The sequence below is a fragment of the Diplodia corticola genome (genome assembly GCF_001883845.1).
Source record: "Diplodia corticola strain CBS 112549 chromosome Unknown scaffold50, whole genome shotgun sequence".
NCBI classification, from domain to species: Eukaryota; Fungi; Ascomycota; class Dothideomycetes; order Botryosphaeriales; family Botryosphaeriaceae; genus Diplodia; species Diplodia corticola.
Window position 1 is genome coordinate 155,607 of NW_017971529.1, and position 13,819 is coordinate 169,425.

Here is a 13,819-nt window from a genome sequence, read left to right on the forward strand (position 1 = left end):
CACGGCCAGGACAAATGCCGGGCTCTGCCTGCCGGGCCTAGGTACAGCTGCGGAAAACGGCCGCCCGAGTCGCACGCTACTGCACCAGCGAAGCAAGCCCCGGGTCATGCCGCGGTCCAACTGCCGATGACCGTTGCGAAGCTTCCCCAGCCGTCGTGCATGTACTCTGTTCCCAAACAGTAGGCGCTGATCAGGCCCTCCACTGTGTACCTCGTCGAGCTCCATAGAGATGATCCCTCCGCTTTTGATAGCGCCCGCCCGCTCGTGGCTGGCCGCCGCCTCTTTCGCCCCCTCGCTCAGCCAATACACACGTCTTCCCGCCTGCGTAACGTCGTGCCGCGCGCCCCTCTGTCATCGGGGCCCTTCCGGATTCTGATCCTTGACCGGCCAGCCTCTTGAGCCACAATCCAATCACGCGGGGCCCCGGACTTCTCCATCTTCTTCCCCAACATGGACCTTGCGCTTAGCCGCGATACCGACTGCATATATCAAGGTCCGTTGCTCCCGCCATTCACGTCCATGGTATCCCAAGCTGTACGCTGGCGCACTTTGTTGTTTGCTGGTTGTGCCCAGTACCACGCCCCGTCAGACAGACACGTTCAGAGCCTTAATTCGATCCAATCGCATTCCTGAACGCCACCGTTCTAAGGAAACGAGAAATTGTCGGTCGCGAAGCGCGTCTCTCACTTCTTTTGAGCGCAATTGGCAACCATCAGAGCGCCATCGGTTCAAGCGAATACTGCGCCCATATTTCTCTCACAAAGGCGTCCAGGCCTGGGAGACGCTACAATTCTGCCCATCATGGAGATCAACCAGACGGAAAAAGTACGCCAGCTTGCTACACTTGCTCGAGCCAACAGCTAACGGCGTTTCAGGAACTTCACGAGATTGAGGAGGAGCTCCACATCGAGATTTTACCAGGAACGGAGATCATGCGGGATATCGGTTCGCACCATTTCGTCAAGTCGGGCGACACCACACACCGCGTGCTAGTACCGCAGCCTACGGACGACAAACATGACCCCCTCAACTGGTCTAGGTGGTGGAAAACCTCGGCCATCAGTGTCACGACCTACATCACCTTTATCCAGGGTTTCGGCCCCCTCGCCCTGGCGCCGCAGTTCGAATACTACATGGAGGACTTCCATTGCAGCTTGGCCGACGCGATCCAATTCACCGGCGTGTGCATTCTTGTCCTGGGATTCAGCAACTTCATCTGGTGAGCCTTTCTGGCCGTCCTTGGTGTTGAACAAAGGCTGACAAGAACACTGCGTCCAGGGTTCCCATCAGCACTTCCTTCGGCCGCCGCCCAGTACTCTTCTTCTCTACGCTCATCTGCTTCGCCTCGGCCATCTGGCGCGCTGAGGCCAAAAGCTACAGCAGCTTCATGGGCGCATGTGTGGTCAACGGTATCGGCGCTGGCCCAGCTGAAACAATGCAGCCCGCCATCATCGCCGACATCTTCTTCCTACACGACCGCGGAAAGTGGAACACCATGTATTGGGTCGCGTACATGGGGTCGCTGATGTGAGCCGACAGCCTCTTCTCTCCCCGCCCAGACCTTGAAAGCTGACACGTCTTTTTCAGGGTTGGCCCCATCATTTCCGGCTCCATGGCACTCCATGCCGGCTGGCGCAGCTTCTGGTGGCTCAATGCGGGCATCCTCGGGCTCGGATGCATACTGGTCGCCTTCCTCTACCCGGAAACCAAGTACCCCCGGCCGCACGAGCTGAACGCGCACACGACCGCGCCCAAGACCCTCTCCGCCACCCCCTCCGAAGAGAAGACCAACGCCACAGCCATCGAGTTCGTCAACGACAACACCAGCACCAACAACATCGCCCACATCCCCACCCAAAACACCGCCGCACCCCGCGACCTCGAAGCCACGCCGACCGCCCAACGCGACCCCTGGCTCAACCACGGCACGCCCTCGAAATCGCAATGGGCCCTGTACCAGCGCAACGCGCACCCGTGGCGCAGCATCGCGCTCTCGCTGTGGACGCCGTGGAAGCTCTTCGCCTTCCCCATCGTCGAGTTCGCCTCCTTCGTCGTCTCGTGGTCGTGCTCCTCCTTCCTCACCATCAACCTGACGCAGGCCCAAAACTTCGCCGCGCCCCCGTACCAGTTCTCGTCCGAGGTCATCGGCTTCATGAACTTCGCCATCCTCGTCGGCGCCTTCGTGGGGCTCGCCACCGCCGGCCCGCTGAGCGACTGGGTCGCTGCGAAGCTGACGGCGCGGAATGGCGGGATTAGGGAGCCCGAGATGCGTCTGCCTGCTATGCTGCCGTATGTGTTGGTTATGATATTGGGGAATGTGTGCGTCGCGGTCGGGTACGATGAGAAGTGGCATTGGGCGCCGATTGTTGTGGTGGGGTATGCGTGTGCGGGCATCCAGGTTGCTGCGCTGCCCGCCATTGCGAGCACCTATGCGGTGGACAGCTACAAGCCGGTGGCGGGGAGTCTGTTTGTGAGTATCACCGTGAATAAGAACTTGTGGGGGTACGGGTTTAGTAAGTTTATTACGCCGTGGAGTGAGGAGGCTGGGTATGTGTTTCTTCCGGAGTTTCTTGTGTGTGAGTGTGTGGTTTCTGACGACTTGATAGGTTCATCCCGCCGATCATGACGAACATGGCTTTGGTCACGTTCTTCTCGGCTTGTGGTATCGTCTTTTACTTTTATGGAAAGACGGTGCGGAGGTGGAGCAAGAACAGCAATGTGCATAAGATGGAGTAGGCAATGGTTAATGTGGTATGGTGTTACGAATCGTGGTGTTGTGCAATTAGCACTTGCGATGTCAAGACTGCGTTGACTTATGCAATAACCAATGTATACGAACGTGTAAGACAATATAAGGCCTTTAGCCAGCACTGAAAACAAGTGCGGCGTCGTACCTTTTTTCAAGTGCGATAAAACGCATTGAGACCACATGCTCCAACGTCTCAAGCATTGTTCATGTGGGCAAGAAACAGTTACTACAACCGAACCTTTTCGCGAGCTGTGCAGCAGCTCCTCATAAGAATGAACCTGAGGCCACGAACAATCAGTCTACAAGGCAGTCGAGCTGGCCAACTATCGCGCGGAGGAACCTTGGCAGTAATCTGCCCTGAGGTAGTCGCATGGGATAGACATTGTCGAGCTGACCGCAAGACTCACGGAAATGAACACTCCGTCTTTTTCCTTTTTTTTTGTTTCAAGCAACAGTGTAAACTGCGGTCAGCGCAAATGCTGGCATACGGAAGGCGTTGATTCGTTCATAGAGCAAAGAGCTCAACAGTATAATCTTCGCTAATAAATACTGAAGATGGCCGCAAGAAGCTTGGATACGTGGAGGGTCACAGGAACAGCACTGTGTCAGGTAGAACTTTTCAGAAATCCGATTTTTATAGCCCGTTATGATTGACTCGGGCTGTGTGTCATGTGTGACACCTTCATGGACTTTTGCAGGCTGACTATCCTTCGCTACCTGCTTTATGAAGATGTAATCAACCTTGCCCGCATAAGAATTCCTGGGCTCATTTTCACCTCACCAAAGAATCCAAAGCCCAAGTGATGGCCCATACGCTGTGGTTCACTTAGAACTCTTCTTGGAAGAGATGGCGCCCGCCTGGCTCTTCAGCTCATCCACCGTCCTCTTGCGCCTGGGCCACAGTCCACGATGCTTGAACCCATTCACGACGGACGAGCCATGCCAAAGCGCATTGTACTGCTCCGCAACCTCGACCCAGGTCATACCGCGCCACTCCATCTTGTCCTCCATTTCGTCCACGACCTTGTCTTCGTCCTCGTCTCCGACAAAGAAGGCCGCGACCTCCTCCGGATTCTTGCGAACCATCGTAATCAGCAAGCGCTCCAAGGGCAACAGCGGACTCAATCTTCCGCCATTGTCCAATGCCACGGAAGGCAGCTTGTCGTCAACGCCCTTCGGCATGGGCATTCCCACAATCTCCATCAGCGCCTTGCGCTCGCCATCGCTGTAGCCATCATCGAACTCGACGCCCTTGCCCACCAGGAAATCCACAACCCAGCGGTTGTACTTGCGCACCGCGCCGCCGTCGCTCCAGTCGATGTCGACGCCGTCGCGCAGGTCCGGGTGGACCAGCTTCTTGACCCTGCCAGCGGCGATCACGTCCTTCGGGATGCGACATCCGCCGCCCTCGCCCGCCTCCACGCGGTCGCGCATGAGGCTCTGCGCCATGGTCGTGATGTCCACTGGCGTCGCGGCGTCCGGGTCGCACGTCTCCTGCAGCCAGACCTTGAACGCGATGTCGGCGAGCGCGGAGCGATTGGCGCTGGAATTGCCATTCTTCTTCATCGTCATCTTGCGCTCCTCGCCGTTGGAGGAGCCGGTAGCGGTGCTGGCGGCCGTGTCGCTGACGTACTCGTACTCGTCGCTGTCCAGGCCGTCCAAGCCGATGTCCTGGCATTCGCGGGCCTTGCTGCGCGCAACGAGGTACGCGTGGTGGCCGGACGCGCGCATCTTGTCGAGGTGGCTGCGGTCGAGGTCGTCGACGTAGTAGAGGACGAGCTGCGCGTGCTGGTCGTGGACTGCGACGTGAACGTCGTCGTCGACGTCCTCATCGCTGCTGGTAGCCGGTTTGGCGCCGCCACGGCCGCTGTAGTTGCCGTAGTCGTCGAGCTTCGGCAGAGAGGTGCGGACGTGCTGGTAGCGCGCGCCGCGCACGAAGATGGGCACCGGGTGGAGGAGAGCGAAGCCGTTGGCGCCGCGGACTTCGTGCTGGTGCAGCTCCGGCTGGCCGAGGGCATCGAGGGCGCTCTTGGCGTTGGGGTCGCGGGCGGGCGCGGCGGGGTTGTTGAAGCGGGCGTTGCGCTCGTCTTGCAGGATGGCCGTCGCGATGCGGTTGAGGCGCTGGCGCTCGCCAGAGTGCCAGAGGGTGAGCACCTCGATGGTCCGGTCCGGGAAGGACCACTTGAAGAACTCCGGCACAGGCGTGGGCGGGTGAGGCAGGTTCATGATGATTGCGCCGAGGTCGGATTTGTTAGCGATCCGAGGAACCCAAGGGCCCGCGTTAGCGAATGGCGTCGTGGTGATGCTATGCGTGGGGGTGGTAAGAAGGTTGTGAAAGAAGTCTTCTTTCTCGACTCTCTGCCGTCTGAGACTGATCATCGCTCTCTTGGGGTTGTGAGCGTAGTAGATGAGCTTGAACTTTCCTTGGATGGCGTCGGAGGCTTGGTGCTTGATGAGAACGAGGTCTTCGGCGGTGATCTTGTCGCGTCCGTCGTCACTGTTGGTGTTCATGACCTCACTGGTGTTGGCGGTGATCGCACCGCGTCCGTCCTCACTGTTGGTATCCAGGGCCTCACCAGCGCTGGTGCTGTGGTTGCCCGACATGACTTTGTTTGTCGTGAAGGTTGCGGGTGGTGTGAGGTGGATGTGGATGTGGAGGTTGAGAGGATGGTGAAGGAGGGCGGGCGGCAGAAGGTTTTAAGGGCTGGAGCTGGAAGAGATGCACGCGCCAATCGTGCTACTAATTAGGAAGGGAAGGCACCCTGCCTACCTAGTCACATATTAGCATGCGCCTTCCTTAGTTGTTAGAAACCGGGGCTTGTGTTAAGGTGAGGCGCGGTGCCTCCGCGAGAGTCACAGCTGCACTTCACCTCCGGCCGTCGTAGAGCTGACACGCCGCACACAAAGCGCAGTGCTCACTGAAAGCTCTAGAATTCTTTACTCTGGAGTTGAAGACAGCCGTCAAGGTTCAGCCTGTGCGTGACACAACAGCTGGAGTCAATGTCGGATATCTTCCATTTTCTCAAGTGTTCAAGCTTCACTATCGAAGTAGTCTATGAACAATACCCCGATCCACCTATCATCCTTGCGAACAAGTACTGGAGAGTCGTCGTTACTGGGAGTGCATGCAAGTTTAACAGTAAAACCCCAGAGAGCCATGAAGCAAGTCATCTTTTACGCTCAGCAATCTCAAGCCCTGCGCTGTCATTAAACCCCCCCCATCAAGCCTCTCAGCTGCTCTAAGAGTTCAGAGCTAGTGATAGAAGCCCGTGTCATTGCCAATGTGGTCATCGCTATTGTCGTGAACGTCGTGCTGGTTGCGCATCCTGGGCATTTTGTGCGGCTCGCGCATCTTCTGGCCATCACTTACCACCCCACCATCGTCGTTTTGCTCGCTGTCAACGCTGCGCTGATCACACTTCTCGCCTTCCTTCTGGCCGTCATCCATGTCACTAACCTCGTGCTGATCGCGCTCCTCGTGTGCCTTCAGGCCATCCTTTTCCTTGTTGCCAACCTCGTCGACAACATCGTCCTGGTCGCCCTTGTCACGCACCTTTCGGCCGTCACCTCCTTTTACACTGCTACCATCTTCTTCGCCTTCCACGTTGCGCTGGTTGCGCTTCTCGGCTCCCTTCCGGCCATCCTCTCCGTCGTCGCCAATCTCAGTGCCAACATCATGCTGGTCACGCTCCTCATGCACGATCCGACCACTATCGCCGCCCTCCTCATCATCATCACCATCACGCCGTTGCCGCTTCTCGCCCGCCTGCCATCCAGCCCTACCATCAACATCGCGCTGGTCCTCTCCATCCCCACCAACGCCACCATCCTCGCCAGCATCCTCCTCCACCCCTCCCTTCCCCTTAATCTCATACACCTTCTTCCTCTTCAACCCCTCGCGATACACCTCATTCGCCAACGCGCCCTCCGTCCGCCGCGGCCTCCTCCCCTTGACGCCAGGCACCTCCCTGCCGCCCCAATACGCGTTGAAGCGCCGCGCCAGCTCGGCCATCGGACACCGCGGCCGGCACTCGAACAGCCGCCGCATCCACTCCCGCTCCGCCTGCAGATACGGCACCAGCGCCGCGCGGCGCCGGCCGCGGGCCGCCGCTTCCCCCGCCCCGTGCGTCGTCAGGAAGTGCGCTACCCAGCTCTCGAGAAGGCGCATGTGCGGGGTGGATGTGAAGTCGATGTCGGCGGGAGGGGTCGACTGGCTGGCGTCGGGGTACGTCGCCGTTTGGATGCGGGGCGTGGCGCCGGCGGCGTTGGAGACGTAGTGCAGCGTGCATTGCGCGGCTTGGTCGAGGCGCTGCGAGTCGCGCGAGATGAGGTGCCGGCCTTCGGGGACGAAGCGTGGCCGCCGGTGGAGGAGCATGAAGCCGTTGTTGCCTGGGGGACGGACGGGGGTGGTCAGCGGACGAAATTGAAAGGGCGGACGGGCGGAATGCTTGGGGGGCGCGAGGGTGGAAGTTACTTACCGGTGATGGGGATCTCGTCGTCGGTGTAGTGCTCGTGGCCTGGGAAGTGCAGGGCGCCGTACTCGGGGCTCGGCTTGACCTTTGCCCAGCTCTTCGGCGCGTGTGAGCTGGTGGGGGCGCGCGGCGGAGGGGGGAGGAAGTTGGCCCTTTGGGTGCTCATGGCCTCGCTGTTGTCGTGAGTCGTGTCCTCGGGCTTGTTTGCGGTCGAGCTCTTGTTTGTGGAAGGCTGGTCCGCGAGGAGGGTATGTGAGCTGACGGCGTTGTGGACGAGGTCACCTTCTTGACCGGCGTATGAAGCGCGGAGAAGCCTGTTGTGCAGCTCCTCGCGGAACATGTCGAACACGGGCTGATCGTCCTGCGGAAGACCCATGACGTCGTAGAGTATCTGGATGTCAGCGGCCCGCTGTTTCGGCTGGGACTCCGAATCGGGAGTGGGCGACGCGTCGGCCGCGTCGGCATTGGTCGTGTTGGCGTTCTGGCTGGTCATGGTATTGGTGTAAGAGATAAGTTTGGTCGTGACGAAAGCTAGTGAGGTGTTGGCTTGTATTAGGCTGCAGCAAAAATGGCTGGGTGCAGTAAGGTAGCCGCGTGTGTGGTGAGGTGGAGGTTTGGAGGAAGAGGCGGAGGGAGATGGGTGGTCACTTCGACACAGCGCTTGGGCCAGCATGAGATGAAGCATCTGACTGCAGAGATAGCCTCACCAGAGCTGATACTTGCTTGCCACGCTTCGCCGGGGTTCTTCCGAGCTCAGTTGCTCGCAAGCTTCCGTGGACGCCTGGCTACTGACGTATGGCTTCTGACGCCTCGCCGCACGCATACGCAGACCAGTCGTATCTCGCACAGCTCCAATATTGATAAAAGTGTAGCAATTCATTCTTGGGTATCCGATCCATCTCTGCGGACCAAGCCTGGGCTACATAAATATGACTGTTGAATAGAAATATCGAACGCATGCTGTCATGCGTCAAGTAACCGGCCACCTCCACCGAGTCATCCTCAAGAAGGCCAATATGTACGACCCAAGCAGAATCTGTAGTAATCGACTCTGTCCATCGAAACGCTTCCTCAAACACTGATCTGATCATCAACGCCAAATAGTACAAAACGAAGGTCCAAAAACAAACAACTTTTAGCAAAGAAACAAATGAAGCATGAGAAGCAACGGACCCGGCCCGTTCGAGAAAAAGGTAAAACAGAATAGAAAACAAAGAACAAAGAAATTTTGGCAAAAAACAATGCAGCTTCAGTGACGGAGAAGACTGAGGCGAAGTCGTTAAGACAAAAGAGTCCGAAGCAACGTCCAGAAGATGAAAAAGCCCGGAACGAAGTCTTGGAATGATGCCGGCGTTCCGGAGATCAGAAAGCTTGAAGTGAACTTTTGAAGTGTTGCTGACGTCCCGGAGTCATGCTGAGCAAAACGAAAAGCTGTTTCGGAAACGGAAAAGACCGATGGCGACGTCCCCAAGACGAACAAAGCTCGTAACAAATCCCCAAAGCAATGCTGACGTTCCGGAGATGAGAAAACTTCCAAAGTGGTGCCGACATCCCGGAGACGGGAAAAAGTCCAAAGTGTTGCTGACGTCCGAGAAATCAGAAAGAAATCCCCCTCTCTCTCTCCACACGCGTCGCGTCTCACGTATCCCCCCCTACCTCCTCGCCCTCAAACTCGCCGGATACAATCCACTCCGATGAATCTCGCTCTCCAACGAATGCGGCGTCCGCACGGGCCTCACGCGGCCCTCCTGCCGCTCTCCGGGCCCAACCCTCGTGCCCGCCCAGCGCGCGTTGAACATCCTCGCCTGCTCCTCGCGCGTCGGCACCGGCGTGCCGCACTCGCGTAGCTCGCGCGCCATCCGCTCGCCCAGGTCGCGCAGCCACCGCCGCTCCTCGCCCGTGAACCACGTCACGTCCGGGCGCAGCGACGCGGCGCCGTGCCGCTTCAGCACCTGGCACGTCCACCGGTTGAGGCGCGCGATGTCGGCGGGAGAGGTCCAGTCGATGGAGGGGGTGCTGGTGGTGCCGGTGGCGGCGTCGCGGCGCGGGCGTGGCGTGTAGGTGTGGGTTTGGCGGACGCCGGGCTGCGTGTTGTCCGTGTAGTGCAGGGTGAGGTGTTGGGATTGGTCGCGGCCGCGCGTGAAGCGGTGTTGCGGGTGGAGGAGGGTGAAGCCGTTGCGGCCGACGACGGGGTCGGCGAGGGTGCGGAGGGCGTTGGCGGCGGGGGTGGGGGGAGCGGGGAGACTGGTGGTGGTGGTGTTGGCGGTGCTGGTGCTGCCGCTCGTGCTGCCGTTGTTGTTGGCGCTGGCGCTGGCGCTGGCGGAGGGGAGGGTGGAGGCGGTGTTGCTGCCGCCGTTTCTCGAGGTGGTGGAGGGAACTGTGGCAGTGTTGCTGCTGCCGATGGTGTTGTTGTTGTTGCTGGCCGTGATGGCCGCGTTGTTGGCGGAGGAGGAGGAGGCCGCGGCGGTGTTGGACGAGCTGGCCTTGGTGCGGCGGCTGCTGCGGCGGAGGACGCGGGGAGAGGTGGCGGCGGCGACGGCAGCGGTCGTGGACGATGAGGCGTTGGAGTTGGGCAACTCCGCGGCCTCGATCTCGTCCCTCATGGCGCTGGCCGCAAGGCGGCGCTCGGCAATGCGCCTGCTGGCCCTGGTGGGCACGCTCGGTGGCTGTGGCTGCGGCTGCGGCTGCGGCTGCGGCGGCGGAGGAGGAGGAGGGCGAGCAGCGTTGTTGTCGTCGTTGTTGTCGGCGATCGGCCCATGGGAGGGAGGACCAGACACGCCAGCCGGGTCCCGCCGCAGCATGGCGGCCCAGTCCTCATCCCATTGACCGTCGTCGACGGCCTTGAACGGGTCGAATACGCCCTTGTTGCCCGCGTTTTCGTGGGTCTTTGTGGCCCAGCGGACGGCCCGCAACAGCGCCTCCGTAGCCTTGCCCAAGGGCTGCGGTTTGGCCGGCTTCGTGACCCTACCAGGGCCTGTGAATGATGAGTCAGCTTGTACTTCTGCAGCCATGGGTAGTGATCTTACCACCAGGGCGCCTGGCAGGGCCCGAGCCGCCGCGAGGACGGACAGCGGCACGGCGGGCGGCAGCGCGAGGAGGAGAAGGGGGCTGGTCCTCGACAGGACCAGCGCTGCGGAGAACCCTCCGGCTTGTCATTGTTGTTGTTGTTGTTGGCGTTGGTGTTGGTGTTGTTGGTGGTGGTGTTGCGGGTTGGTTGGTAGAGTTCGAGGAGTTGGAGTCTGGTGTGTACAGGACTGGGAATGCGAGGAAGTTTTGGTCGCGCTCTAGGCGCTAGCGGGCTATTGTGGTGAACACCATTGTGGCCTGTATCATTGTAGCTATTGTGTTTGACCAAGTGTTTCATATGTTTGCTGCCTAATTTCACCTGCAAGTCACTAAATGGAAGCTCTCAGAAGCTTCGCTGCCCCGGTGGAGACTGAGGTGAGCATGTCGATTACTACCTTACATCTCATGCATCACATTGAGTTCTAATGTGATCTGAACTACTTCAATGAGCAGTAGGAGCGGATATCTAGCCTCCCATATCCCATCCGCTACTTTATCTATTATGCCAGGCATCCCAGGTCCCGAATTTCAGTCATGAGCCGCAGGCCACGCAGATCCCACCCGCCTCCAAGACCATACATCTCCATGCTGGACCTCGCAGGGTCCAGTCTTTTCTCTGATGCACCGAGCCTCCCAGATCCCGTGTGCTCTCTCACTATCTACGCGTGTGCGAATGAGCCTGCAAATCCAATCCCATACACCTAACTCGCTCTCTCCAGAGTGACGCCAATTAAACCATGTCCGAGATCGCTTCCGCATCGCGTTGGGTGAACGCATTCCGAAACCATCCCATCTCCCATATCCCTTCGAAGTAATCCGGGGCGTCTCGCCGCTGCCGCAAAGGCAGTCAGCAGCCCCTACCTACTCCCCGCCCGCTCACCCATCCCCGCGGCGCGTCCCCTACCGCTTCTTCATCTTTCCTTTCCCCTTCCCCTTCCCCTTGTGCTGTGTTGTCTCAGTTGTCCCAGTGTCATTGCGCCGCGCTGCGGTGCGGGTGGCGGTAGCGGCGCGAGTCGTAGTAGCACGCGCGGAGCGGCCCGCCGTCGCGGCTCGTGCGGATTCGGTGGTAGCGGCGGGAGCGTCCGCGGCCCTGAAGTCGATCGCTCTGTGGGGCTTCGTGGACACGGCGCGTTGGGTGCGTCGATTCGCGGGCTCGTTGACCGTCTGGTCGTCGCGCGGGCGGTCGGTGGTGGTGGCGGCGGCAGCGGCGGCGGCGGCGGCGGCCTTGGATTGCGAGCGGGTGACGCGGCGCCTGTCTTGCGGCGTGGCAGTGCTCGGTGGGCTAGCTGGGTTAGTGGGTTTTGCGTTGGTGGTGGCGGAGAGACTGCTCGTGGCGGCGGCGCGGGCCTTGGGCATGGCGCCGCGGCGGGGTTGCGTCGCGAGGTCTCGGACGGCGGGTGGCTCGTCGCGGTTGCTGGCTGGCGCGGCAGTCGAGGAAGACCCAGCCTGGATCTTCGCGCCGGTGGTGGCGGGGAGAGAGTCCGCTGTCTTGCGGGCTGCTCCGGCGGCGCGGGACTTGGGCGCAGCGCGACGGCGGGTACGCTTCGCAATCTCTTCGACCGCGGCCGGCTCGCCTCGCGCGGGGCCAATGGCTTCAACTGAAACGGCACCGGCAGCGGCCTTGCTCTGGGAGCGTGTGACGCGCTTGCTGACTGACTGCGTCTCAGTGTTCTTCGATCCCGCCGCATCTTTTGCGCCGGTGACTGGCTCAGTGGCCTTGGTGCCCTGGGACTTGGGCGCAGCGCGGTGACTCTTCTCTGCGGGCGGGCTATCGAGTGCGAAAGCTCCTGACTCGGTGGTGCGAGCAGCGGTAGCGGCGGCGGGTGCGTCCGCAGCTTGCGTTGAGAACTGCGAAGTGACTGGGACATGGCTGCCAGCGGACTTGCCGGCTTGGGCCCTCAGCGCAGCGCGACGACGCTTCTTTTCCAGCTTCTCGGCGGATTTGCGGGCGGATCTAGAAGCGTCGGACTCATCGATTGGCTCGGAAAAGGTGGCGGCGGGGGTGTCCTCGGTTTGCGTTGAGGTCTGAGTGACTGGCAGCTGACTACCAGTGGGCTTGCTGGCCTGTGACTTCGGCGTAGCGAAGCGGCGACGCTTCGCCGGCTGCTCGTCGGCCTCTCTGCCCTCTCCGCCGTCAGTGGCAAGCGCCTCTGAAGCGTCGCGCTTGGAGCCGCGGAGTTGCGTGGGCGGCTCCTCGGTCGAGGAAGATCCAGCAGTGACCTCTGCATCACTCTCCTCCGGCATTGCGGAGACCTGGACGCTCTCCGGCGCAGCACTTTCAGGACCCAGAATTTCCTCCATGCGTGCAGCGAAATAAACCATCCGTGCCTCACTTATTGGTTCCCTAGTCCGATACCTTCTGTCGCTGCGGAACCTCTCGATTTTCTCCTGCCTCTTATTCGACGTCATATCGGAATGACTAGCATTTCTTGCCTCTGATCTGTCGTGCCGACCTTGCCTCTTGATAGCCGCAAGCCTGGAGTGCTTCTTGAGCTTCGCCGGGTTGAATTCGCGTCTCTTTGTGGTCTGGTTCTGTTCGACCCCTTCGGTCTGGTTGACACTGTCCCCCTCAGCCTGGTTAGCAGGCTTTGTGTTAGCCTGTGCCTCGGGGCCATCGACGCGAAGACGCTTCGCCTGCTGGCCGTCAGCATTGTCGTCAGCGCCAGCCATTTCCTCGGCCGCCCGCTTGTAGCTGGGCTTGTTGTCCGGAACATTGAGCAGCTTCTCGGGCGTGGCGCTAGTCAAATCGTTGTTTTCGGGGCCTCCGACCGGTTCCTCGCTCCTGTCCCACCGCTTTCGGAGGGGAGTAAGCTTAAACGGCTCCGTGTGCCTGTGCTTCGGAATCCTTTCCATGAACGTGGCCTGTTCCTACATGTTAACACTGCTCTTGAGCACATATAGGGGTTGTGGACTTACCTTGTTCTTATGCCACTCAAGTGCCCGAAAACACTTACGGTTCCGGTGCGCCACATTGCGTGACCAGTCCGTGGGAAGCCCGCTCTGAGGGGCTTTCTTCGGTGCATCGGGCATATACCTCGAGAAGATGACACGGGGTGACTTGTAAAACCTTCCATGCGTCTCTAAGCAGGCAGCTTCCATGCTGCTTCTTCTCAGCCAATTACCTGCCTCCCCCCTCGACATGTCGGGCCCATGGTAGGTAAGGTTTGGGGAGCGACCTTGAAGGGATCCGGAAGAGCTCATGATGAATTTCGCTGTCGCACTGTTAACATCTGATGGCTACAAGACAGATGAGGGGTTGTCTAAGGACTTACTAATACTCGATTCTGTGGATGACAAGTTGGTAGACGGTGGGTTGATGTTCATGAAATGAACACTGGAGATGTTCCGGAAGTCGCGATCGAAATGTTGTTGTCGCGAACAGAGTGGTCCAGTAAGAAGAGTGACGGGTGTAGGGGTTGTGTCGTCGACAGAGTGAAGTGGAGTGTAGAATGGCTGGAGGGCAAGGTAGGAGGAAAAGTGGGTCTACAGAACTACGACTGAACAACGCGAATGACGCGCCTAACACTGGAAC

The 13,819-nt window shown here is 59.7% G+C and overlaps 5 protein-coding genes across 5 annotated transcripts; 1 reads left to right on the plus strand and 4 right to left on the minus strand.

Annotated features, from left to right (window-relative positions):
* Positions 1–801: 801 nt before the first annotated feature.
* BKCO1_5000048 (serine threonine kinase 16) lies at positions 802–2,736 on the plus strand (the record flags this gene model as incomplete). The annotated part of the gene is made up of 5 exons (XM_020276641.1): positions 802–825; positions 876–1,219; positions 1,279–1,527; positions 1,588–2,547; positions 2,607–2,736. The coding sequence occupies 5 exons, from the start codon at positions 802–804 to the stop codon at positions 2,734–2,736; spliced, it is 1,707 nt and encodes a 568-aa protein (XP_020127561.1).
* An 835-nt stretch (positions 2,737–3,571) lies between these two features.
* Positions 3,572–5,353, minus strand: BKCO1_5000049 (uncharacterized protein; the record flags this gene model as incomplete). The annotated part of the gene is made up of 1 exon (XM_020276642.1): positions 3,572–5,353. The coding sequence occupies one exon, from the start codon at positions 5,351–5,353 to the stop codon at positions 3,572–3,574; it is 1,782 nt and encodes a 593-aa protein (XP_020127509.1).
* A 649-nt stretch (positions 5,354–6,002) lies between these two features.
* BKCO1_5000050 (pyrrolo-quinoline quinone beta-propeller repeat protein) lies at positions 6,003–7,714 on the minus strand (the record flags this gene model as incomplete). Its single annotated transcript, XM_020276644.1, has 2 exons — positions 6,003–7,138; positions 7,228–7,714. 2 exons carry the CDS (start codon positions 7,712–7,714, stop codon positions 6,003–6,005), a joined length of 1,623 nt encoding a protein of 540 aa, XP_020127547.1.
* A 1,159-nt stretch (positions 7,715–8,873) lies between these two features.
* On the minus strand, positions 8,874–10,377 carry BKCO1_5000051 (uncharacterized protein; the record flags this gene model as incomplete). Its single annotated transcript, XM_020276645.1, has 2 exons — positions 8,874–10,195; positions 10,248–10,377. 2 exons carry the CDS (start codon positions 10,375–10,377, stop codon positions 8,874–8,876), a joined length of 1,452 nt encoding a protein of 483 aa, XP_020127565.1.
* Positions 10,378–11,187: 810 nt separating this feature from the next.
* BKCO1_5000052 (uncharacterized protein) lies at positions 11,188–13,611 on the minus strand (the record flags this gene model as incomplete). Its single annotated transcript, XM_020276646.1, has 3 exons — positions 11,188–13,149; positions 13,204–13,499; positions 13,560–13,611. The coding sequence occupies 3 exons, from the start codon at positions 13,609–13,611 to the stop codon at positions 11,188–11,190; spliced, it is 2,310 nt and encodes a 769-aa protein (XP_020127566.1).
* Between the last annotated feature and the right edge of the window lie 208 nt (positions 13,612–13,819).